At 39.3% G+C, this 25495-nt stretch overlaps 1 protein-coding gene across 1 annotated transcript; it reads right to left on the bottom strand.

Moving 5' to 3' along the window:
• Nucleotides 1–1011: 1011 nt before the first annotated feature.
• Nucleotides 1012–25430, bottom strand: LOC117456829 (protein moonraker-like). Its single transcript, XM_034096652.2, is given in 25 exon segments — nt 1012–1275; nt 3116–3200; nt 3203–3348; nt 14030–14150; nt 14341–14422; nt 15033–15203; nt 15352–15420; nt 16979–17063; nt 18791–18880; nt 19439–19497; nt 19499–19592; nt 20242–20359; nt 20774–20793; nt 20959–21133; nt 22107–22245; nt 22248–22286; nt 22918–22952; nt 22955–23105; nt 23107–23139; nt 23283–23345; nt 23433–23461; nt 23464–23541; nt 23722–23989; nt 24105–24398; nt 25015–25430. Coding segments are annotated over 25 exon segments (2715 nt in total). The 5' UTR covers nt 25132–25430; the 3' UTR covers nt 1012–1121.
• Nucleotides 25431–25495: the final 65 nt, after the last annotated feature.

Raw genomic sequence — 25495 nt, 5'->3', positions numbered from 1 at the left:
AGGAATATAAAGCTTTAGTTCTGTACGGGCAGTGGGAAGACCTCACTTTGAGCCTACCAATTTCTATCTGTCCTGGATCGAAAAGAGGAAACCAAGCTTGCGCCTGTGAAAGCCTTCACGTATTCAGACGCCCACGCAGAAGCCACCCCGAGAGGAAAGAGAGGCAGCTGATTGAATGTGAGCTAATGCATTCAGTCACTGTATGTCCCCTGTCAGAGGCTGGTCCCACAGACCAACACAACATTTGAATGTGTCTTTTTCTGTCTGGATGGCTTTCATGTTGCTCTCCAGGGACATCTTCTAACACTACGAAGCCCAACCCTTGTTTATTTTCATTCAACATGAACAATTATGCAGGATTCAGTAGCAAACAGTTTATAAACTAATGGCCATTTGTTTTGTCTCTGTGGGAAAAATAAATCAAGAAAAGACTGAAAATCTCTTTATTTAGGGGTGTTAAACTAAATGTCCAACATGTTAATATTTCTTTTCCAAGAACACATTTACTAGCGAGGGAGAAATTACATTTTTTGCTGCTTTTAGACACTTGTTAAGACATTAAAGCAAACAAAGCCAATCAGGTTACAAAGGTTCAAACACGATTGTTGGCTTCCTGGTCATTTTGTTGGAGACGACTCAAATTAATTTATTCCATATTCCAACATGGAAATAGAATATGTGAGATATCCTCAGGGAGATTTAAACCAAGTGCAAGGGAAGAGCTTTAATCTTATAATCCTCTGTAATGTCATAATGGTCTCTCTAAGCTTATCTAAAGTAAAGTCACTTTCCCTGTGAATTCAATCGCAGATACAGAAGGACCATGAAGAGTTATGTGACTAACGCTCCCTGTGAAATACTACACTGTCGCGTCTGCCGCAGCGTCATTAAAAACGTGCCTATAATCCAAATGAAATAGAGATCTAAAAATATACACAATAAGTACATACGAGAAACAGTTAATTCCAAAATGTATATATAGAGAAACATGACTAATATCACATTCTTGTCGACAAAGTGAAACTAGATCTTTGATATTTACATCGTTTTTGCTGAAAATAAATACATATTATAGCCATTTGTAAAAAAACTGCTACATCCATGATGCTCCATAATACATCCTATTGGCTGACCAAAGCTGCAGCTGAAGCAGGAGGCGACTGGATTGGCTGAAGGAACTCTGAGGTGAACACGGCCTCTGCGTACTCCTCCACAACATCTTGAAACTCTGCTGCCACATCGGCCAGAGCCTCGGACAGCAGCTCCTCCGCCAGGCTGTGGAACGAGGAAGAAAAGAAGCAAGATATTCTCCTTGAAACCAAGATGCAAAGAAAGCTCCCATTCAGTTAAAAAGACATTTACAAACTTTAATTGACTTTTAAATTGACTTAACTTTTAAAAGTCAAAATCTAACATCTGACAATTCTTGTTCTGCATCACAATAAATGCAACAAAGAGAGAATATATGACAAATGACAACTGTAAAAAGAATCAATTATTCTTTGATTTGAGACTAGGGCTTTTTAAAATAGCTTAAATCATTTTTTTAAATTAATTTCTATACATAGATGGATACATTACTTAAATGTGAACTGATTGACTATATTCGAGAAAATGTCAGCCTCAAGTTGTTTTTCTGACTTTCGTTCTGAAAGTCAGAAAAACAACTTGAGGCTGACATTTTCTCGAATATAGTCCAATCAGTCACATTTAAGTAACGTATCCATCTTATGCATATGAAAAAAAGGAAAGAAAATACGTCAAAAGAGCGGTGGTAAACTGCAGCGTTGTGATCATTATCTGGGCCTCACAAACACACTGAAGCAGGGCCGGTGCGACTGGCGTACAAAAACTGAATTATTAGGTTGTCGGTGCAATACAAAACAATGAGAGTAATTGTGTGATGTTGAACTACCTTCAACATACCTGAGAAGAGCAAAACAAGATTGCTTTGCTCTTAACACTTTATACAGCGTAAATTAGAAATGGAACTAATCAGGAACAGCTATTAGGAAACATTTTATAACACTAACATGCTAAAAGCTAATCTAGCTCTACTGATTGACTTTTCATTATTCTGAATGTTTACTGCTTCAAATATTATGCAATTCTCAGTTCATTTGTATAAGTAATTATAGAGCACAATCTTCTCATTAATATGAAAACAAAAGGAATATCTTCTCTTTTTAAGACTAATGTATTATTAGGGCATGGTCCTAAATAAAGATGTAATAGTAATAATGCAACCCTGAATTATTATGCCATTCTGTTTTGCAGTGAATTTTCATATTCATCCGTCGACTAGAATAAAATAAAATATTGAAGTGGTTCAATGATGCGATGAATAGCTTGAAGTTAGTATGTTTTCTGTGTTTGGTCTGTGCCAAAGTTGTTTTATGTTGCATTCAATCTGTTGACAGACAGAATGAATGGTGGGTTTGGATCCACTAGGCGCCTCATTATCGACTCATCAGACACACAGGATGCTACAAAGTGTGTCAAACTGTAGACGTCTGTATGTTTGTGTTCGGTTCTTTTAAACACTGAGGTAACTGGATGGCTTCGACATATCCTTATTTTTCCTTCTCGCAAATTCAGAAAAGCACAGACCATTAGTTTTGGTTTATTGATGTTGGACAGTTAATGAGCCAGCAAGAGAAGCAGTCAGATCCCATGAGTGGGGAACCGGGCATTAGTCTTTCTGCTCTGAAGCAAAAAACAATGTATTGAGCTGTTTACAATCCCACACATATCTATGACTCAGGGAGACCTACAAAAACCCTCTGAAGTGTAGATCTGATACATCAAACACATGGATTCAGTATGCTCAGTAAGAGGAGAGGGAGTATTCTGCATTGCAGCAACTTAAGAATTCTGTTAAGTATGCAAATGTGTAAATGTATGAGTGGGAGAACAACAGTGAACACCAGGGACACACTATTGCAAACCATGAACTCCTTTTGCTCAGAGAATTGAGCTCGTCCAAGGACAAAATAGAGAGAAGAGAGGGCAAATGTAGTTTCTATGTGGCTCTGGTAGCACAAACTAAGCATTTGATTCTGCTAACATGTTAGAGAGGAGCCCAAAGACAGGGGAATAAACTGTTAGACGCTACCTGTCTGCGATGGCCCAGGGGTTGAAGCTGCCGACAGCCTCGTGAGACACAACGCGCAGGTAGGCCTCGTAGTCTTCCCTGTACCACGGATGTTCCTCAGCATGCTGCCTGGCACAGAGATAACAGTCCCCCTGCTCCTTTCCACTGGGCCTGGGAACACGGTGCTATGTCTTGGCTGTCGTTCATCTTGGGAAGCCTCCTCTGTCAGGCTGTTCTCAGAGAGGATGCTATGTCTGAAGAAACACAAGAGGAGGATCATGAGAGGAGGCAAGCTGGTAGATCTCCACGACACCTTTGTATTACCTTTAGCGTATTGCTGTATGAAATGGGCTTCAGAAGGCTGTGAAGAAGAGGCAAACACATGTATTGATGTGGTAGTCAGAATAATGGAGTGCAGCACAGTACTGTCAATGACCAGAAACAATATTTGTGATAAGTGTATGAGAGGTGTCCAGCAATCTGGTCTGCCTCTTGTTTAGAGAGCCGGGGCTCAGCTGGGCATTGCCATGGTCTGGCCTGATAATCCTCTCTGCTTGAACAAATCAGTCTGGATGCTGCGACGCCGCTTTCTGTGCTATATTTAGTGTTGCAGCAGTTCCCAAAAGCATAGTGCCTCCCCTTTGTGCTCCCCGGCTCGGCTGAACCTGTTTCTATTTTGACTGTGAGGGCTGCAAACCAAAATAAATACCAAACTGTCAGCACTGTCAACTCTGCTTACAGTCTGCAACAGGTCGATTCACTGTCTGATGGCCGTCTGAGGACCATTGTGGTCAAAGAATTCACTTCGTATTTATATTTGTCAGAATTTCACCCTGCTTTTTGTGCCGAAATCAAAAAGAAGACTCACAAACCTGCCTGCCTTTCTTGTAGACATTCAGACCGCGTGGATGCATCTTCACAGCCAAGTTTAAACTTCAATACATGTGTGATTGTTAACAGAAATCTTATGACTATTTGTCTGTATTTATTAGGATCCCCCATACTCTTAGAATGTGTGCATTAAGATCAGAGGATAAAAAGAAAACATAACATATAAAGAAAACAAGACAAAAAATAAAAGTACAACTACCAAATCGGCTCAGCGCACAGGTTAACCTTCATACGCATACATTACAATATTTACTGAGTATTGAACTCATACATCTTTATTTTATTTAGTACACAACTCTGCGCTTGTTGATAGGGTTAAAGGACAATAAATAGCTGAATACGACATATGTAGTGAACATTTCATTAAATCATTCCTCCTGTGTGGTCACAAGGGTGTGTGTTTATGTGTAGGCTGTATGAAAGGGTAACGTAAATTACACGGTTAAAACTAGGGTTGGTGAGAAAAAAATGTATATGGAAATAAATCATGACATTAATTGCTGATGCTACTTTATCGATACAGCAGCCACTGCTGTGAAGGCAGTTTGGGAGAAAAAAACATGGCCTATGGTGCAGCAGAGCAAGTCTTAGCATAGGCCAGTCCACATTAAACATGGGGCATGGCTCGATTTTTAACAATCATTCAAGGTAGCAGCATGGAAAACATACACATCCACTAGTATCAAAACTAAAGGCAATAGGGTAGCATTTTAGATGTATTGCCAGTTGGGATGTGTTGTAGTACATTCAAAAAACACATCTCAATTAGTATAGTATAGTTAGATTGTAGCCCTAATAGGAACATTTAAACAACGTTTCTAATTTACAACTTGCACCACCTGGAAAAGACCAAAAACGAATGAACAACGTCACCTAATAGCAAGATCCCATCAATTGATTTCCAAGTTTGCCTTCTAGTTTCTGTAAAAAGCTCCACTCATGAATTACATGGCACCCCCGGACCCGGCCACGTTGCCAAATGAGAAATATTAAAGGGATGACGGCTGTGCTCAATCCGAGTTGGACAAAGCCAAATGTGACTCAGAGAAATCAAGAGGTTTACAAGGTAGATTCACAAGGGAGCTTTTGAAAACAGCAGGACCGATAGGTGGAGGAGAAGTAGCACGGAGGACAATTTATAGTGTTGCAATTTCCGTGCTTATTCAGTGAAGCTCTACCCAGACCTCCTTTATATTCCAGGTGTCTGATCTCTTGTACGTTAATCAGGTGGAATCCCCAGTCTTTGCAAATCTGAGGTCATGACTGGATGCAATGAATGGGACATTGCAAATCTACCAGACAACCGGTTACTGTGCAACCATAGACTGTGCAACGCGGCTTTTGGCTTGTTTGTAGTACTTGGCCTAAAAGGACTGTAGCTGTTAAACAAAGAGGCCGTGGAAGTGAGAGAGCAGATAAAAAAGAAATACATGAAAGGGTTTGAATATGGCTGAGTAGGGCTTTCATCTTTTCATTGATTTGTTTGACCTGCTGATGCAGCTGGGGTTGGTCAGTCAGCGTTAGCAAAGAGGGGGGGGGACAATCTGCATCTGCATCTGGGCTCTTCGCCATGGATACATAAATCTTATCTGCAGCTCTGCTGATGTTTCCAAAGATGAAATCTCTCACTCCATTGTCTGTGTGGTCGCTTGATAGCACTCTCACAAACACAAGCGCAAAGACAGCCGAGGTAAAGAATAATAGATTCTGTTTTCGGGGGAAAGCACCTGTATAGAATAAAATAAATCTGTTCAATTTCCTACTTTCTCAATGTGTCCGATTTGAAAATGGCATTCCCACGTTAGTCCTCTGTGCCTCTATAACAGCACTTAAAATAAAAGTTGTTATACTTGTTAACCATAACCATTAACAGTCTGTCAGTGTCCCAGTCATCCTTCAATACAATCAAATGAGCTACAAAACATTTCTGGTGTCACAAATGTGGTTCCTTGGTGTGTGTTTAAAATATGTGTGTAGAGATAGCATGCAGGACTCTGTTTTCCTGCGTACAGTAGCCACTGTTGTGTCCCTTTGGACAGACACATGTGGGTTACAAGCAGCCAATCAGGGCAGAGACAGCACATGATGAGCTCTTCACACATTTTGCTGTTCCAAACCCCCAAATGTAAGCCTCACTTCCTACTACACTGAACACTTGAAGAGTCAACACTGACAGAGGATTAACACACGCCAAAAGTCGAACTTAAAATGCATTCCTGGGCCATTTTTCTCTCTTTAGAAACTGAGTATGTTTTATTCCTCTGCTCAGTTGCTGTACAAGCTAAATGAAAGCAGAGTCTGACCAATCTCATCAATCATGTTCTATTCCCTCTCTCCTTAAGCCCAGTATACTTCTCGCTTATTGCACATTACTGTCAATTATCTGATAGCATGCATTCGATTATCTAGACGGACCTGAAGCTTGCTGCAGTTACGAACACCTAATGGGACTTGTGTTTTTCGCAATAACACTTTCCACTGTCCATAGAATTACTGTTCCTAATGAGGTCAGTATGTTGACTCTGGGATTGAACTGACGCAAAAATCATTAAATCAAGCTTATTTCCTCAGGCTGCAGACTGTCAAGAAGGATTACTTCAGATTCTGTCATTTCCTGTTTAAGACCTCCACATTGTGACAATTATTCAACAACAGCACAATTCAACCAGCAGACTGCCACACGATTGGGTCAGGCTAGTTCTGTGTTAATGCGGCTCTCGCTGGTATCGCTGATGCAACACGCCACAGGGTTTTGTAGTCAAACTTATCTTCCCTTAATCTCCACTGTGATGTGAAATGTGCCACCCGGGTGATTTTAGAGCGAGCAACACTGCAGGACAGGCAGCCCGCTCCTCTCCCTTACAGCTCAGCTCTGTTTACTGAGCAACTCCTTGGCCCCAGAAGACAGCTCTATAAAACAATGTGCCTAATAAATACAAGTTCCCCTTCTATGTCACACCAAATGACTCCCTACTTCCAACTCGATTCCTTCCAAAAGGAACTGAGCCCTGTGGGAGAAAAATCGTTTTCAACAAGTTTTTCTTGCACCAGGATATATAGCTTAAGAAAAGCTACAAATCTGCTTTTAGTATAGTTCACTAACCGCAACAATTGTTACATTTACTGGCACGTTTTTCTCTGTCAGCTCTTTTGATGAAGAAAATATGGAAACTTGAATTACATGCATGCATATTAAGAGCTCTATTTCCAAACTAAAGGACTAACTTATCCAAGTAGCTGACAAGTTACTTCTTAAAAAAAATGGGGTTTTCATTCAGTGGAGACTGAGAGCGATGGAAATGTCGACAAATAATTACCATAGATTGTTATTATTTTGCTAATGCTACTGACAGAAGAAGTGCTTGGCAATTGTTTAGCCACATAATATTTAATTTACATAACTTTCATTAACAAAGTTGTGCTGTTATGCTGAGTGAGACATTTTTAAAAAGGACTATGTTGATCAATGTACCGACATAAACCAATAAATCCAACGATAGTCAAGAAATATCAGATGCCCCCATTCAAAATATAAACCAATATATGAGTTCTATAGAGAATACATCAACCACTTATTGTTAACACACCAATGCTAACATTCGTATTAAATAGTTAATGATATCTTCTGTTCTATATTTGTCATTTATTCAGGCCCCTTTACAGAGATTTAGTTTCACTCTGACATCAGAGATTTTTTCCACCGCTCAATGTCAAAGAAATCCTAATGACATCGGATGTGAGTCCATGTGTCAAGAGAAAACATGACAAGGTCCAGCCGAGTGCCAAAACATTTAAAAAATATATTGTAATTTGGACTGAGTATGAAAGTGATGCAGGCAGATCTGTCTCTCTTTGATGCTAAAATGAGTCGGGGAGTTTCAGAACAAACGAGCTGACAAATGACTTTATCCCTGCTAAAAGCTGCTAGCATGGATACTAAAAGCTGCTAGCATGGATACCTCTGAAGAAAACAAAACCCAATAAACTGAATACTTGACATCCCAGCACTCTTGTCTGTCAGAAAATAGAGCTATTACTGCATGGAAGAAGACTGAGTCCAAGATGAGTCAAAGTGGATCAAAGGGCAACCTGAGGCACTCCATGTCTGACCGACTTTAATTTACTAATGTTGCTGCTTGAATTTGAATTTGTTTGATCCTGCTTTTCTGTATCAACAACTTCTAGTCCTTCCACTCTCTTAGCTACTCCTTCCAAGTTCCTCATTCATTTAAAGGAATGGTCCACTCATTAGATAATTAATCAAAACTTCAGTATTTAGTGAAACATTATGTTTAAACCATACCCTGAAGAAATCAGCGATATTCCCCGGTAAATAATGATTTTATAGCTCTTTTTTATCAAAACCTTTATATTCCGTCTGGCCGCCGCCATTTTTGCCATTTTCAGTAGTCACGTGATGGTCGTGACGTCATCCATGCGTTCACTTTGTCAACACACGGAAACATGGCTGAATATTTGAGTTCGGACTCGTCAGCAGAGGTAGAAGTTTTGATGTTTTATCAGTATGACAATACGACACCCTCTGTCCGTAGACCCTCACATCGTACAAGGAAAAACTTCCGAAGAAAACCCCCAGTTTAAAGGGAACATGGGAGAAACCTCAGGGAGAGCAACAGAGGGATCCCTCTCCCAGGACGGACAGACACCGTGGTACATTTGGTTTTATATTGGACGTTGGATATTCGACACATTCGAAAAATCTATTTAACACTGGCTTCGATGGATGATTTTTTGTCAAACCAACTTCGATGTGTTAATACAAGGCCCGCCTATATAACACAAAGCTTTTTTTTTCAAAAAACCCACCTTTTGATTTTATACTATTTTTTTTGTGTTAAACAATCCTATACATCTATTATGCGGCTTGACCTTTTCACCTACCCATGTCAAAACACATCTGATGAACTCAGCTAACTGCCCTACACTTAACACAAAGCTTTTTTTTTTCAAAAAACCCACCTTTTGATTTTATACTATTTTTTTAATGTTAAAAAATGCTATAAATCTATTATGCGGCTTGGCCTTTTCACCTACACATGTCATAACACATCTGATGAACTCAGCTAACTGCCCTACACTTAACACAAAGCTTTTTTTTTTCAAAAACCCACCTTTTGATTTTATACTATTTTTGTAATGTTAAAAAATGCTAGAAATCTATTATGCGGCTTGGCCTTTTCACCTACACATGTCAAAACTCATCTGATGAACTCAGCTAACTGCCCTACACTTAACACAAAGCTTTTTTTTCAAAAAACCCACCTTTTAATTTTGTACTATTTTTTTAATGTTAAAAAATGCTATACATCTATTATGCGGCTTGACCTTTTCACCTACCCATGTCAAAACACATCTGATGAACTCAGCTAACTGCCCTACACTTAACACAAAGCTTTTTTTTTTCAAAAAACCCACCTTTTGATTTTATACTATTTTTGTAATGTTAAAAAATGCTAGAAATCTATTATGCGGCTTGGCCTTTTCACCTACACATGTCAAAACACATCTGATGAACTCAGCTAACTGCCCTACACTTAACACAAAGCTTTTTTTTTCAAAAAACCCACCTTTTGATTTTATACTATTTTTTTTGTGTTAAAAAATGCTATAAATCTATTATGCGGCTTGGCCTTTTCACCTACACATGTCAAAACACATCTGATGAACTCAGCTAACTGCCCTACACTTAACACAAAGCTTTTTTTTCAAAAAACCCACCTTTTAATTTTGTACTATTTTTTTAATGTTAAAAAATGCTATAAATCTATTATGCGGCTTGACCTTTTCACCTACCCATGTCAAAACACATCTGATGAACTCAGCTAACTGCCCTACACTTAACACAAAGCTTTTTTTTTCAAAAAACCCACTTTTTGATTTTATACTATTTTTTTAATGTTAAAAAAATGCTATAAATCTATTATGCAGCTTGGCCTTTTCACCTACCCATGTCAAAACACATCTAATGAACTCAGCTAACTGCCCTACACTTAACACAAAGCTTTTTTTTTCAAAAAACCCACCTTTTGATTTTATACTATTTTTTTTGTGTTAAAAAATGCTATAAATCTATTATGCGGCTTGGCCTTTTCACCTACACATGTCAAAACACATCTGATGAACTCAGCTAACTGCCCTACACTTAACACAAAGCTTTTTTTTCAAAAAACCCACCTTTTAATTTTGTACTATTTTTTTAATGTTAAAAAATGCTATAAATCTATTATGCGGCTTGACCTTTTCACCTACCCATGTCAAAACACATCTGATGAACTCAGCTAACTGCCCTACACTTAACACAAAGCTTTTTTTTTTCAAAAAACCCACCTTTTGATTTTATACTATTTTTGTAATGTTAAAAAATGCTAGAAATCTATTATGCGGCTTGGCCTTTTCACCTACACATGTCAAAACACATCTGATGAACTCAGCTAACTGCCCTACACTTAACACAAAGCTTTTTTTTTCAAAAAACCCACCTTTTGATTTTATACTATTTTTTTTGTGTTAAAAAATGCTATAAATCTATTATGCGGCTTGGCCTTTTCACCTACACATGTCAAAACACATCTGATGAACTCAGCTAACTGCCCTACACTTAACACAAAGCTTTTTTTTCAAAAAAACCCACCTTTTAATTTTGTACTATTTTTTTAATGTTAAAAAATGCTATAAATCTATTATGCGGCTTGACCTTTTCACCTACCCATGTCAAAACACATCTGATGAACTCAGCTAACTGCCCTACACTTAACACAAAGCTTTTTTTTTCAAAAAACCCACTTTTTGATTTTATACTATTTTTTTAATGTTAAAAAATGCTATAAATCTATTATGCGGCTTGGCCTTTTCACCTACCCATGTCAAAACACATCTAATGAACTCAGCTAACTGCCCTACACTTAACACAAAGCTTTTTTTTTCAAAAAACCCACCTTTTGATTTTATACTATTTTTTTGTGTTAAAAAATGCTATAAATCTATTATGCGGCTTGGCCTTTTCACCTACACATGTCAAAACACATCTGATGAACTCAGCTAACTGCCCTACACTTAACACAAAGCTTTTTTTTCAAAAAACCCACCTTTTAATTTTGTACTATTTTTTTAATGTTAAAAAATGCTATAAATCTATTATGCGGCTTGACCTTTTCACCTACCCATGTCAAAACACATCTGATGAACTCAGCTAACTGCCCTACACTTAACACAAAGCTTTTTTTTTCAAAAAACCCAACCTTTTGATTTTATACTATTTTTTTAATGTTAAAAAATGCTATAAATCTATTATGCGGCTTGGCCTTTTCATCTTAACATTTTTTAAGGTGATTAGGCTACATGGAATTCTTTAAATGACTTACAATAGCTAAATATACATCTTCACATAAAACAACCAAAGGTTGACACAGGCAATAGTAATGAAAGTCACTTTTTTTAATTATTATTTAAGCATTTTCAAGGATATGCCAACAGAAAGGCACCTCAGGACGACAATAATTCGGATATTACTAAATCGCTTCCATATAATATAAGGACTTCAGAAATAGTAGGCAAGAGGATATTTTTAACTGACAGTTGAAAACACTGTATATGTCCTATATTGCAACATGGTCAAAAAGACAAAAACAAAGAACTGTTATCAATTTTGATGATGAGGAACATTTTAACAATCAGAGTGTTTGCTTTTTCTCATGCAGAGGGTACTTTTCTTTGTTCATCGGATGTGTTATGACATGTGTAGGTGAAAAGGCCAAGCCGCATAATAGATTTATAGCATTTTTTAACATTAAAAAAATAGTATAAAATCAAAAGGTGGGTTTTTTGAAAAAAAAGAAGCTTTGTGTTAAGTGTAGGGCAGTTAGCTGAGTTTATCAGATGTGTTTTGACATGGGTAGGTGAAAAGGTCAAGCCGCATAATAGATTTATAGGATTTTTTAACACAAAAAAAATAGTATAAAATCAAAAGGTGGGTTTTTTGAAAAAAAAAGCTTTGTGTTATATAGGCGGGCCTTGTATTAACACATCGAAGTTGGTTTGACAAAAAATCGCCTATCGAAGCCAGTGTTAAATAGATTTTTCGAATGTGTCGAATAGACAACGTCCAATATAAAACCAAATTTACCACGGTCGGACAGACGTGCAATAGATGCCGTGTGTAAATTGAAGAGATAATACATTTGCAACATAGGTAGTCCAAATGTTTGGAAATGCATGTGTGTATAATAGGAAGATGATATAAGATACTATATGTATGCATGTAGTACCACCCTTGCTAGCGATTCCCTCTCTAGTTTAGCATACTCAGCTTCGTTGTCCCTGGCCATAGAATCACGATTTTATGGGGCCGGAAAAAACTGGGGGAAAATACACACTAGCCGGTACTACGCTATATGGAAAGGCCACCAAAAACTGTCCTGGCCTGGACGCTAAAGGATGTTAAAACGGGGCTAGCCGCTGCAATGGAAATGCGCTATAACATACCTTATTCTTACTCCGAGCACTACTTCTGCTCCTCCGTCGCTTCACACTTGCAGAGGGCGATTTCTCAACTGGCCGAACTGGTGTCCTGGTCGGTGATGACACCAGAAAGACCGATGGTACTGCATCTCCATTAAGTAATGGTTGTTCCATAAATCCCATGTTATGTTTTATCATACTCTCAGAGTAGTCGTCCGGAAATTTGAAATGTTCGCTGCATACATGAGCCTGTGAATCTTTCGGTTCGGGCCGGCCACATTTCGCTAGCCACTGCCTCCGAATGTACTTCTTACGCTTACCTTTTGGCAACAGATGGAACCGAGCATTCCGTGGATTGTTCCTATCAGAATTGTGGCAATATCTCGCGATACAGTGAGGCATATTTGAAGAGAGAAACTACAGTAAATAACATGGAGATCAACGTGTCTTCGAAAACCAAACGCATGGTTTACGTCACGTCCGGAAAATGGCGGCGCCCACAGTGTTGATGTTATTTCGGTATATAATCAGTTTAAAATCACTGATAATGTCGTCGGATTAAAAAAAAAAAAAAAAGACTGGCAGAGACTGGTCTGTTTTATCGGATGATAATTATTTAAAAATGAGTGTCATGAGCATACCATTCCTTTAAGCAGAACAGCAGCTGCAGCCAAAGCCCTGGGCAGTGGAGGATCTCTCTGTGAGGTCTGCTGCCTGAGTCAGGAATAGACTTTGCCCTGACTACGGGAGCCACCAAGTGAGTGTTTGTGGGATGACTAAGATCTCCCAGTGGGAGTGCGATTATAGGACGACCATTATGTGGGAAAAAATGTGCATCGTTGGAGAAACATTTACCACTTTTTGTCAAGTCTTGAAGTCTAATTTAGCCTGAAGTGACTTCCTGTGGATGAGGCTGCTATTGCTTTTAGAATTGTAACAGCAGTAAGTCCTGAACGGCAATTTAAAACGTTTATTTTCTCATATGAATTGCAATCAAAGTTACTCGGCTACGTTCACACAGCGCGACCCAATTGCTGCCAATCTGTTAACTTTTCGAAGATGAGCTGGCCTCTTTTTTTGTTTCTAAATCACGCAACGAGGTGACAACCAATCAAATTGGTCTTCCTGCCAGCACAGAATGATGACAAATGATGATCTACAGTGACCTGAAGGCCCACGAAATGATATGACCTTTCAGAATGAGATGGATTGCAAAACATCAGTATTGTATTCAATTAGCCTACAATCCAAAAGATCACATTGTATATGATTTGTGCACAAAAAAATACTATTTGGGTTATATCATAATGTCATCAACTAAATGTACTGTATTTTCTTGGAGCCATGACTACTAAAATAAGGGGCTAAGATCTGGGAGGAAGTTAAATAGGTCAAACCCTGATGCTGCACTGCAGCTAATATATTCTGGTAGCACTCCCGGATGTGACTACTGCGATTAGAAGATGAATAAAACAGCGAGGTGGGAAAGCAATCAGTAGGAAGATGACATTTAAAAATGGTGGGTTATGTGAGTGAAAAAATCAGGTGAAGGACAAAGTAACCCACCCAGTCTCCACGGGTTTCTGTAAGACAATATCTGCTGCAGATCCCTGCCTCAGCACTGGCCTTGTGAGTCTAATTGGCTGAGGAGAGGCTGGCCTGGAGCCCGGAGCACCGCACTGAGGTCCTAAGGAGAGAGGAAGGGGAAAGGGGGGGATGGGGCGGAGCAGGGGGATAGACAGAGAGACAGAGCTTACAGTCAGAATGACAAGTATTCACCTATTCTTATCAGCTGTAGCATTGTCTCCACCTAGAGGAGACATGTGGGAAATGATTTCTGTGAATGCTGAGGACAATCAAGAGTTTAGTTTGTCTACCTGCTGCTGATGGTTGGTCCCAGTGAAGAGGGTCTGAGTAGGCGATTGAAGCAATTCGTCTCCTCACTTCCTCCTGATCTTTCTGCTCAGACACAGACAGATACATTTGTTTTATTATAATAATAATTCAACTTTGTGATGTACCACCTTCTAAAACACAGTTACAGTGCTTTCCAAAAAATACCAAACACATATAAAACACAAAGAGACCAAAGCAAACAATTAAACACATCAGAAACACAGAGAATGAAACAAACACAATGTAATGCATCTAAAAATTCTTAAAAAATAGCTGAAAAGCGTCCATTCCTTTTGTGTATGTATCTGGACCTTCTTGGAACGACTAGGAGCGACATAACTGTGTGGGAGGGTACAATGGGCAATAATAGTTCTGATGAAACACCTCAGGACAAGGCTTTGAAAGTAATTAATAAAATATTTCTAAAAGCAACAGTTAGCCAGGGTAAGAAAGCCAGGATTGGTGGGTTGTGATCGTAATTCCTAGCTTTAAAATCCTAGCAGCAGTGTTTTGTAAGCAAATTCTCCACCTGCCAATCGACACTGCATCAGTAAATAACACCAGACCGAAGCTGTCACAGGACATCTCTATAAATAACAGCCCAATCACTGGCAACCTTTGGGGTTCCAGACTGACCTTCTGTTTGAGGGTCTTTCTGCCAGGCAGCTCTCACCTGTATCTCCTCCATACGAAGCAGCATGCTCTCCAGGGTGGGGGCCTGCAGCCTACACTGGGCCGTGCCCTCCAACTCTCTGTCTGTCTCGGCCGCCCACGCCGCCCGGGCAGTGTCCTCCAACAGATCCTCCAGCAGCGCCTCACTCAGCTGCTCAGCACTCTCTGCTGCCTGTGGAGGACAGCGTTCACAACAGAAGAAATACATGAAGAACAGTGGGTGGAATTCAAGGGCATGATCCCAAACTCAAAGTGTATTCAATAGCAAGGGAAATTGTCCTCTCCCCTGTGAAAAATGTGGCATCAGCAGCACAGCTCACCCTCTCTGCAGGCTGCTCAGACAGCTGATCCCTCAGTGAGGAGCTGATCCTGGTTCTGGACTCACCAATCTGAAGGTTAACAGAAAGGCAAATTCAGTCCAACTAATCTCAAGCAAGCATCAATCATTATCTCAGTCCATACAAACAATTCCATTACAAAAAGTCAAACTGTATTAGTCTTTTGGTTAATATAAAATGCACTGTTCCTCATTTGATGAAATAAGATGTATATATTGTTATATTGGTATATTGCCTCATCAGTTAAGTCAGGGGTTCCCAAACCTTGCCATGCCAAGGACCCCATATAGCATTATCCTCTGGCAGGGACCCCCCTGTTGCAATTTTTTTTTAAATGATGTGTACAAGTGCCTCCCGATGGAACATGCCGTGCGTTGCCACTACATTTGGGGCCTTCTGCCTGATAAAAGCTGTCACTCTTTTTTTGCCTGTCATAGTCCCACTGCCCCATCTGAACACACACCCAAACAACGAGACCAGTCAAGTCCATTTGAGATGATGTACTCATCTAAAACTTGGAAAATGTCTCTTCGTGTGGTCCTACCTTCCAGTGCTTTGCAATATAATATTTTCTCAACAAAGTTGTCTTCTGAAATAAATCTGATGGATGCTAGCAATTCTGCGACATTTGCTACATCCGTGCTCTCATCCAGCTGCAGAGCGAAATATTCACTAGCTCTCACTTGCTCCAAAAGCTGGGCAGATACTCAGTTTCACTCTCAGTAGCGGCAGCTCGATTCTGATTGGCTTGAAGGGCGGTCGTGAGATTCAAAAACAAAAAATATTAAAAGATTGGCATCAAAGGACACATAGATTGATAGATATGCAGTTATAAATAACATCGGAAAAAAAATCCCGTTTCCCTCAAACTTTGCGTGACCCCCCTGCCGCCCCCTGGCGGCCCCCCGGGGGGTCGGGGCCCCCGCTTTGAAAAACACTGAGTTAAGTTATAAGTTAGCTAAATCAATCAAATGAATGATGCGTGATACTTGAAAATGCTTTAAGAAACACAACAGCCTACATCACAGCTTACCACAGGTTTTCATATATTTTGTTGGCAGCTCAATCTTTAAAACAGAAGCTTCAGATTGCTTATAAAAAGAGGAAATATAAAGGGTAGATTTCAAGCTTGTTAAGTAATTAAGTATTTAAAACTTCAATTGTCTGAATCTATTTGAAAAGTGGGCTTATTACCACACGAATACTGTGTTATATATGTTTGTAACAGTTACATATATATTTAAGAAGTACTATATATTACAAGCACAAGTTTCACTTTTCCACCCTGCCCCAAATGGTCCTAGACGTTGACCCCCCCCCCCCACACACACACAACCTTCCCTCATCCAGCACCAGTCACTTTTCTGCCCATCTCCTGCACTGAAACTGTACTTTGAACATTTTAAATATATTATTAACATTTTAAATTGCATACCCCGTTTATCTAGGCCCTTTTTGTTTTGTTTTATGTATATATGTCACACTGTGGGACTGCGGGAAACGGTATCTCGAGATTTCTGGATGTACAACACATGTAGTAATTTTGACAATAAAGCTGACTTTGACTTTTGACTTTGACATTTGTAAGAGAACAGATGAGTCTTTGTACCTGTGCTTGGTCCACAAGGGGCTGGATTCTCTCTCTGGTCCTCTGCTCGGCTCTCTCGCCCCACCGAGGAGAGACAGCTTCTGACCTGTAAACCAAAACACATCGACACTGCAAGCTGTCACAGAAGTTCTGTTCTTCTAAATACACGTACTATATCTTGCTTTCAAGCCTGACAGGTTTCTACAAAAAAAAGCAGTCTTTGTCAGGCTCTGTGTTAAACGGAAACATTCACATTGCCTGCAAACGAGCGAGTTCAACGCTATCAAACTATGACCTCTGAATATAGGCAAACCTTGTGAAACCCTTTTGTGAATGTATCCTTTCACTGTAGAAGCCAAATCATTTTGTTGTAAAGCCTGACACACTCCTCACAATGACTCCAGCTGAGATCAGTTCAGGGCATAATGACTAGAGATTAAACTGATGAGTGTGACAAGAGCAACAAATAATCTGTAATGAATACCCGTCACTTAATATAAGGTGAGCAGGTGGAGCAAGCAACTCCTGGCCCAAAACACAGTTAACATATAAATGGCTATCTGACTTTAGTCCATTTTCTTCACTATAAATTCTACATTAAATGGGTTAAAATACTTTTCAAGAAAATTCTTGTACATTCAGTCATAACATTACAGAGTTTTCTTACAATATATTGATACTATTATATTCAAATTGCAGTTGCTGTTTTGAGTCCAATAACAATTGTATTCATAGCCAGTGAGGCAGCAACTCCACAATGCAAACACTTGGCAGAGTCCGGGTACTTCCTGTAGCAAAAGAAGATGCATCTTTGTGTGTGGGGAATCAGAAGAATGAAGGACAAACCTGCTCAATGCAGAAATTGAATTAAAGCCTTACGGAACCAATTTGGACTACAACCCATTCACTGCTCCTGCTGAGCGCTGCTGGCCTTGCAGAGTTTAACTGTCCAAAGACTAATTAGCAAATGTGAGCAAATCTATAGACCATTATGCTCTCTGGTGCTGATGGGATGTTGCTGCAATCACAACCTGCATTATTTTCTGCTCTATTGTTTGTAGGTAATTATGCCCATGCTGAAATTCTAATTGAACTGATCAGTTAATTGCTGGCATGGTGCATTGAGCTGTACGGCAGATTGCTGAGTGTATTACTGCCTTGGGCTGGCAGCAGATTTACGCGTTGTTGGCTTTACTGGTGGGAAATGTTTCTTCTTCTTGCCTTGAATACACATGTTTATAAAGGACATGTTATCATTATTATGTAATCAGAAGAATCAGAAACAGGTTTATTGCCAGGTTCGCTCATACTAGGAATTTGACTTGTCATGGCATACATAAAAATATAAAAAACAAGAAATCTAATATAAAACTAAAAAATCTTTTACACCGTAATAAAATATAGTTAAATAGCAATACAAATTAACATGGAAATAGAATGCTATGAATACATTTTAGAATAATGTATAATGAATTGATATGAATTAGTTATATATATATATATATATATCTATATATATATATATATATCATAGTTAGAGGGGCGCGAGCAAACAAACAAAAGCATTGAAAGTGGGGACTGACTCAAAAGAAAAATGACATTACAGCCTTAATAACTGTAACGTATTAGGTAAAAATGATAGGAATTGTCTGCATATTTTATTATGCTTTTCAGTGTTTCTTATAATTATATTAATATAGGCCACATTATGTTCACAGATAGAATCAACAGAGCAATCTGCATTTTGGCTGGATCAATATCCCACAACATTATGACCTTCAATATCCCCTCTGTTTTTTTAAACCTGCAAATCTGTTGTGATATTTTCCTCACCTTAATGTCTGAATGCGCTCAGCCTCTTCTTTACTCAGCTGGTTGAGCTCTTTCAGTCTCTGCATCGTCATCCTATCCAACCAGGCGTTCCTGCCAAGCCAGTAATCATCAAATTAAGCCAAATGTAAGCGGTTATGCATTTCATGTAATACGTTATAATCCTCACCTCAAACACAACAAATCAGGCCCCTGATTTGTTGGAGTGCACAAATAGTGATTACGATTTGATTAAACAGACCTATAGGGAACACTCACTCAATGAGCCACTTGTGAGCACTGAAAGCAGGCCAACTATAAATCACTCACAAAGAGAAATGGCTGCAATCTAGCGGGCACGAATTTATTGGAAAGAATTACATTGGAATTAGAATGAGAGTATTGCCTGTGGCGCTCAGCAAGTGGGGTCTGACAAAGAGGATATAAATAACTCTCTGAATACAGAAGGACTCATTATGATTCCATTTGCTTTGCGCTTTCCTCTTGCCAGGACAGACAGTCTGATGTTCAGTGTGTATGAAGATAATAACAACAGCTTAATTAAACCTAAAATAATAACGAATCTGACAAACAGTTAGACTCCATTATAAAATATCTGATAAAAACAAGAGATGGAAAGCTGGATATAAAGTTATAGGAGATGTTGTTCACCTTATAGCTTCATTCTGAGCTTGGTTCTTTCGTTCTGAGCTCAAGGCCGGCTCTGCCCCCCAAACCCCCGGCCAGGGTCTGCCTCGGAGGGCTGGGCGAGGGCTTCACAGGAGAGAAGAGACATCGAGGCTCTGGTCGTTTCCCTTGAGGGGATCTGCAGAGATAATAGCGGAGGGATGAAAAGATGAGATAAAAAGGCAAAAGAGATATACGCTGAATTAGAATAGATGGTGTGGGAATTGAGTAGGAGGAATATGGAGATGAGGAAACAGTGAAAAGTAAAGAGAGAATGGCCTGCAACATTTACACTAAATAGGGGTTTTCAATACAAACATTTTTCTATGTCACATTATTTGATTAAAGTTGCTATTTCAGAGAGAACAGATATACCGTTGCTGTGTTTTATCCTTTAAAACTTGGTATGAGTGTATTTTATCATTGTACAGTATATTCCATTGTTGTTTCCTGGATAGCATTCAGCTATTTATCTAGCAGATAATTACACAGCTTTGCAGATAAAGCCTGTTCTCGTCTTTTTCCAGCTGAAAAGTTGGATATTAGAGGTGTCTTTTAGCACTTGTTTCCCTATATTTAAACATGTAATTGTATCCAGACCTCATTGATTCACAATGCATTAATGCTCAGAGGATTCATAATGATGAACCTTAACATTAGAGTTTTAGACATGACAGTATACACATTATGTAATGAACTTAATCATCCAGTGTGCACTGAGAGCAAAATCAGTGGAGAACAATAACAGGTTTTTCAAAATGAATGTGTCATCAGCTTTACAGACTCACGGCTGCCGGGGGGGAGAGTGAGGGGAGGAAGGGATCCAGGGCACGGAGCGCTCTTTCTGAGGGAGCTGGTTCACACGGAGCTGAGAGGAGACTGTGGGCTGCTGGAAACCGGCTTCCTCTTTGTGATCACGCTAAGACAAAAGAAGATATAAAACACAAGTTAGATGTTTGCAAGATGCACAGATTTTTACATCTTTGAAGTGGCACACCTTCGTATGCCTTTTGACAGGATTTAAATCAAAAGCCAAATCACACTGCTTCTAATATCATATGAAGCATTTCCTGTGTGGGATAGATAATGTATTGGTACCTTATATCAGCAGATAACATGCCTTAATATTAGTCACAAATTCCAATTCTCTCCAGTCTGGCATGTAGATATGTTATATGAAGAAAAACATGACATTTAACCTGAATTAAAGAGATTTTCTTATCTTGCACAGTGGATTTTTGTACATTTCGAAAAAACATTGCATTTTATTACTACTTTTGCTAGTTGGCCATAATGATAACAGTGGTTATCATAATAAGCTGATTTCATTATAGGAGGGACTTGATGTTCTTAAGCAGGAATAAAAAAACATGTGTGAATATCGGCAATCAGCCAGGTGATTTGGAAAATAACAGCATATGCAAAATCGGCAAAAATCTAATTGTGTCACCCCTAGTAACAGCATACATAATTCAGCTTTGTAAGTGTCAAGCCGCCACTTTAACAGAATGTCAGCCTTGCTTCTCTCAGAGTGTAGAGCGGCTCCCTTCCTGCAGGTGGTGTTAGACGGAGGTCTCAGCTCTCTCTGGGCGAGGCTCTCCACGCCTGCTCTCAGCACCTCTCTTCTGTTCAGGAGCTGCAGAGAAGTAGGTTTGGGCTTCTGTGAGGCCATTCTTCTACCTGTTGACAAATATTAAAACATTTGACTTTTTTGTATCTATACTCAATGAAAAGAGAAATAAAGGAAGAGCTGCTGTGATTCATCCCAATTAAACATGAGTAGGGCTTGTCGTAACACAACACCTCGATTACAGTGAGCTTGACAGTTGGAAGTCTGAACTCGTGGTAGGTGTTTGCATCATCTCTTCCAGCAGCATGTCTCTCCGCCCAATGGGAGCCTTCAGGAGTTAACTGATCATGACACTGAGCAGCAGGGGAACAGAGGCCGGGGTTCTGCCCTTAAGTTCCTGTTTTTCTGATCATTACTTCTCTTATGCTCATTATTCATTCTCAGCAATTTAGGCACAGATGAGATGCCCAAACACAACTGCCACAAACGCCCTTAGGGGACTTCTAGATACCCTGGGGGAACTCAACCGGTTGTCATTTGTTATTACACAATTTATTCTGTGCAGCTTTTAGAGGCTTAGTCAGGAGGTAGGGCTTTGTCTTAAAGAGGAATACATTTACAGGATTTATATAAAATGTTGCAAGGTTTGAAATTGTATGATGATGATCAAGGTCAAACATTTGAAGAAAGATATCCAAAAAATGTGCACCAAACTAGGGCTGATCAATTAATCGTATTTTAATCGCAATTACGATTATGGCTTGCAACGATTACGAAAACAGCGTAATAGAAATAAAACGATTATTTTTAATTATTATTATGATTTGTTCAGTTGAATTATACTTAAAGTTCAGGGTAATCAACTGTTAAAAACATACTGTTTCACGTTTTTTTCTCCAATAAATTGATGTATTCAAAGTAAATGGATAATCGTTTTTAATAATCGTGATATCAATTATTGACCCAAATAATCGAGATTAGGATTTTTGCCATAATCGAGCAGCCCCTAGCACAAACTCAAACGTTATATACAAAGAAGTAAAGGCTTTAAGATATGTAAAAGCTCCAGGGAAATGAACACACCACGGACACCTCTTTTGGGATTTTCTGGTTTGCGAGGCCCTCTCACGGTTGAGGTGCTGGGACCCTTGGGTGCAAGAGAAGGTGACCTGCTGCGATGAGGAGACTTCCTGTGTGGAGGGCGTGCTTGGGCCTGCATCTTTTTTCAAGCAGCTGTTGTTTACTGAGGGCAGAATCCAGAGTCTAAGAGGAATAGAGTGACACGACTTTAAAATGTTGGATAAGTCACAAAAAAACATCTATAAATGGAGATCAATTACAACAACATTCCATAATTATGTTCATAAATAAACAAGAAGATAATCATTCTGAATAGTGATACTATAAACTAAAAGCCAAATGCAGTGCAGTCATATGGTGTATGGATGGAATTACAAAAATGACTTAAGTCATATAAGTGAAAAACAAACAACAAAAGTGAAAACAAACAACAACTGACATGTTTTCCCTTTCCAGGGCTGCAAGACCTGTGCTGCATTTATCTTCACTAAAAGATGGGGGATTTTATTGAATTATGTTTGTATTCAGGAAGCCATTTGAATTGCCTTGTTGTTGAAAGGTGTGAGAACATTTATTTCCTAGCTGTATCTTCAGTAAGTAAAAATGCATGGACTGTTGTGCTCAGATGGCCTGAATATCGATTCACAAAACAACTCTATTTAGGTCTGTGTATAATTATGTTCTTGTATATTGCCCTTAAATTGGGGGACCAAGAGTCCTTTATACAATAGTTGCAACATTTCACTAAGGTAGATGAGAGATAGAAAAGTGAAATGACATGTTACTTATACCCTATACTTAGATTTGTTCTTACCTCTAGTTTCTGTAGGATGCTTAGGGCCGTCTCAGAACAGCTGAACTCTGTTCTATTTCAACCTTGGCTGAGCACAGAGAGAGCTGTCGGATCAGCTGGCCTAGCTCTTTGTAATAAGGGGGGACTTTGCCATGAGATAAATCTGAAAGCTGATGCGTGACAACCTGTAAAGCTCTGAGTGTCCCACGGGTGGGCAGCTGCAAGCCTGCTTATTGCCACAGACTGAAAAAAGAACAGTCAAAAATGACACAGCGCTAAAATCTTAATATTGATAAAGATAGAAAACTGTGTTATTTTCCTCAACAAATACACAAATGGGCTCAGCTCTACCTAGCAGGAAATCTGTAATAATGTTAAAGGCAAACCTTTTTCGTGTCCCACAGTTTCTGGCTGCGCAGTCTCTCGATATCTTCTTGTATCTCTTTTACCTATCAAATAGAAATCCACAAACCATTTCTTATAGATAAAAAGCTAATCAAAAAGTCAGTGAAGCTTTATGTGGTAGATATACATACCTGTTGTTGGAGAACAAAGATGACCCTGCTGAGCGGGCTGCCTGCTTCTGTCTGCGTAACTCCAACTTGTTTTGTTCTTCAGGCTCAAGTTGATCCTCTATTTTCTCCCCTGTTGTTTGAATCCAATTGTTCATTATTGTTTAGTTAAGTCCATTATTTGTGCTATGAAAACACATATGAATAGTGTGCCCATTGTGGTGCCAACATTTCAGAACTTTTGTCAAATCATATTATCAACAGTAAGAAAAACAAGTTTAATGTAACAAGCTTATTGTTTTTAGTCTTTTACCTCTGTTGGCTAGCTCGTCTACTTTCTGAATATAAACTTCCAGCTCATATTGAAGTTTGAAGATCTCCTGGCTTAAAGGAGCTTGTTTGACTCCTTCAAATCTTCTCAGGCCAGGGTCTCTTGTTGGGGGGGATTTGCCAGTCCGAGGCATGGGAGAAATGGGATACTTCTGCTGTGTGTGCACTGACATTTGGACTCTAGGTCGCGTTGCTTTCTCTTTTGGACTGGAGGTCTTTAACTTGAACTTACTCGGAGTGGCTGCAAGCTCCTATAGAGAGAAGAAGACTCGTTGACTGAACAAAGCAGCAATCATTCATTAAAAAAGGACATAAACCAGGAAACTATTCATTGTAAAATGTGTACTATTTATCAACATGAGTTACCTGGAGTAGCTCTACATCACTTGTTTCAAGAAGAGAGGCATCCTGAGAGAGTTTGGCAGGGGATTTTGTCAGTGACTCAAGACGCCTTTTCCTCAGATCTCGTTTAGCCAGTTGAACCGCGGCTCGCAGTCTCTCCTCTGAGAGGGAGGTGAAGCTGATAGAGCTTCTGGTGCTGTCAGCTGTCTCACGCTGCTCTGACAGTGGCAGCAGCCTCTCTATCACGATGGGGGCTGGCGGGCACACATGGGTGGCACGGTTGCTGGTTCTTGCAGGGATGGCCTCATTGAACAAAAGCTGTGGTGTGTAAGATATCAGTAAGTCTTAATGAATCTTCAATGTGATCAAGCAGACATTGTGATACTCAATCATGCCTTTCACACCACTTTCTCAACAAGTATTTTATTTGTTCATTTATATTCAAGCCAGTTGCCACATTACATCCGGCCTACAATACGTTTTTTGTTTTAACTTCTTTTTAAAAGCTGTTGATGTAACTTCATTATCATTCAAGAAGAGTGCAATAGTCGGTTCTATCTAACTATGTTGTGCTGTATCGATGGATGTGTCATCAAGCCTTTCCTCACTGATACAGAGGGACACAATCATATACATTATTGTTCCAACAGCACCAAATGCCACAGTGGAAAACTTGATAATTTAACCTTTTCAAAGTACGATTTATTGCAAGGCTGATCGGAATTTGGTTTATCTAACGCTAGTTGTACTGAATAGGACTCGGTGTACATGTATGCACTTGTAAAAAGGTAGAATGATTTATCTATAATACAGATAGAGCAAAGGTGAATGTTAACAGGCGTTTCATACATATGGACTTTCAAGCGTCTTTGAGCACCTGTAAAAGCGCTAACAAATTAAATCTATTATTATTATATATTATATTGTTGTTTACCTTGGTTTGGGACATCCCAGTAGTTAAAACGCTGTTGGTGTGAACAAACCAGTCTCTCCCTTGGCTTTGCTGTCCTACGAAACTCGCAGGGCCACTCTGCAAGAACCGTGCAGTCATTGTAGAAACTACAATCACCAACTCAGTCAAAAATAGGAATCAATACTTAATATAAAGCATTAATGCTAGTGAGAGTTAGCATTAGCAAGCTCACTATGCTTTGGAAGTGAAGCCGCAAACATTTATGTTAATCCAAACATCATCCATTGGACCATCGCTTGTTACGGTCTATACAGAAATAATAAATTAACGTTTCTTACTGACTGTTAATGAACATAGGACACACGGTTGACTTGTTCAAGTTTAGTGTAAGCTTGTCAACAATTTGAAACGCCGCCATGACAACAACAGTACGTCGCCTAGCGGAAGTAGTTGTATTTCTTAACGCCTAGTACGGAAGGTGAAAGTAGTCAAATATTAATGC

This window comes from Pseudochaenichthys georgianus, chromosome 13 (assembly GCF_902827115.2).
Source record: "Pseudochaenichthys georgianus chromosome 13, fPseGeo1.2, whole genome shotgun sequence".
Lineage (NCBI taxonomy): Eukaryota > Metazoa > Chordata > Actinopteri > Perciformes > Channichthyidae > Pseudochaenichthys > Pseudochaenichthys georgianus.
Note: the sequence above shows the minus strand (reverse complement) of the source record. Positions and strands in the feature narration are given on the sequence as shown.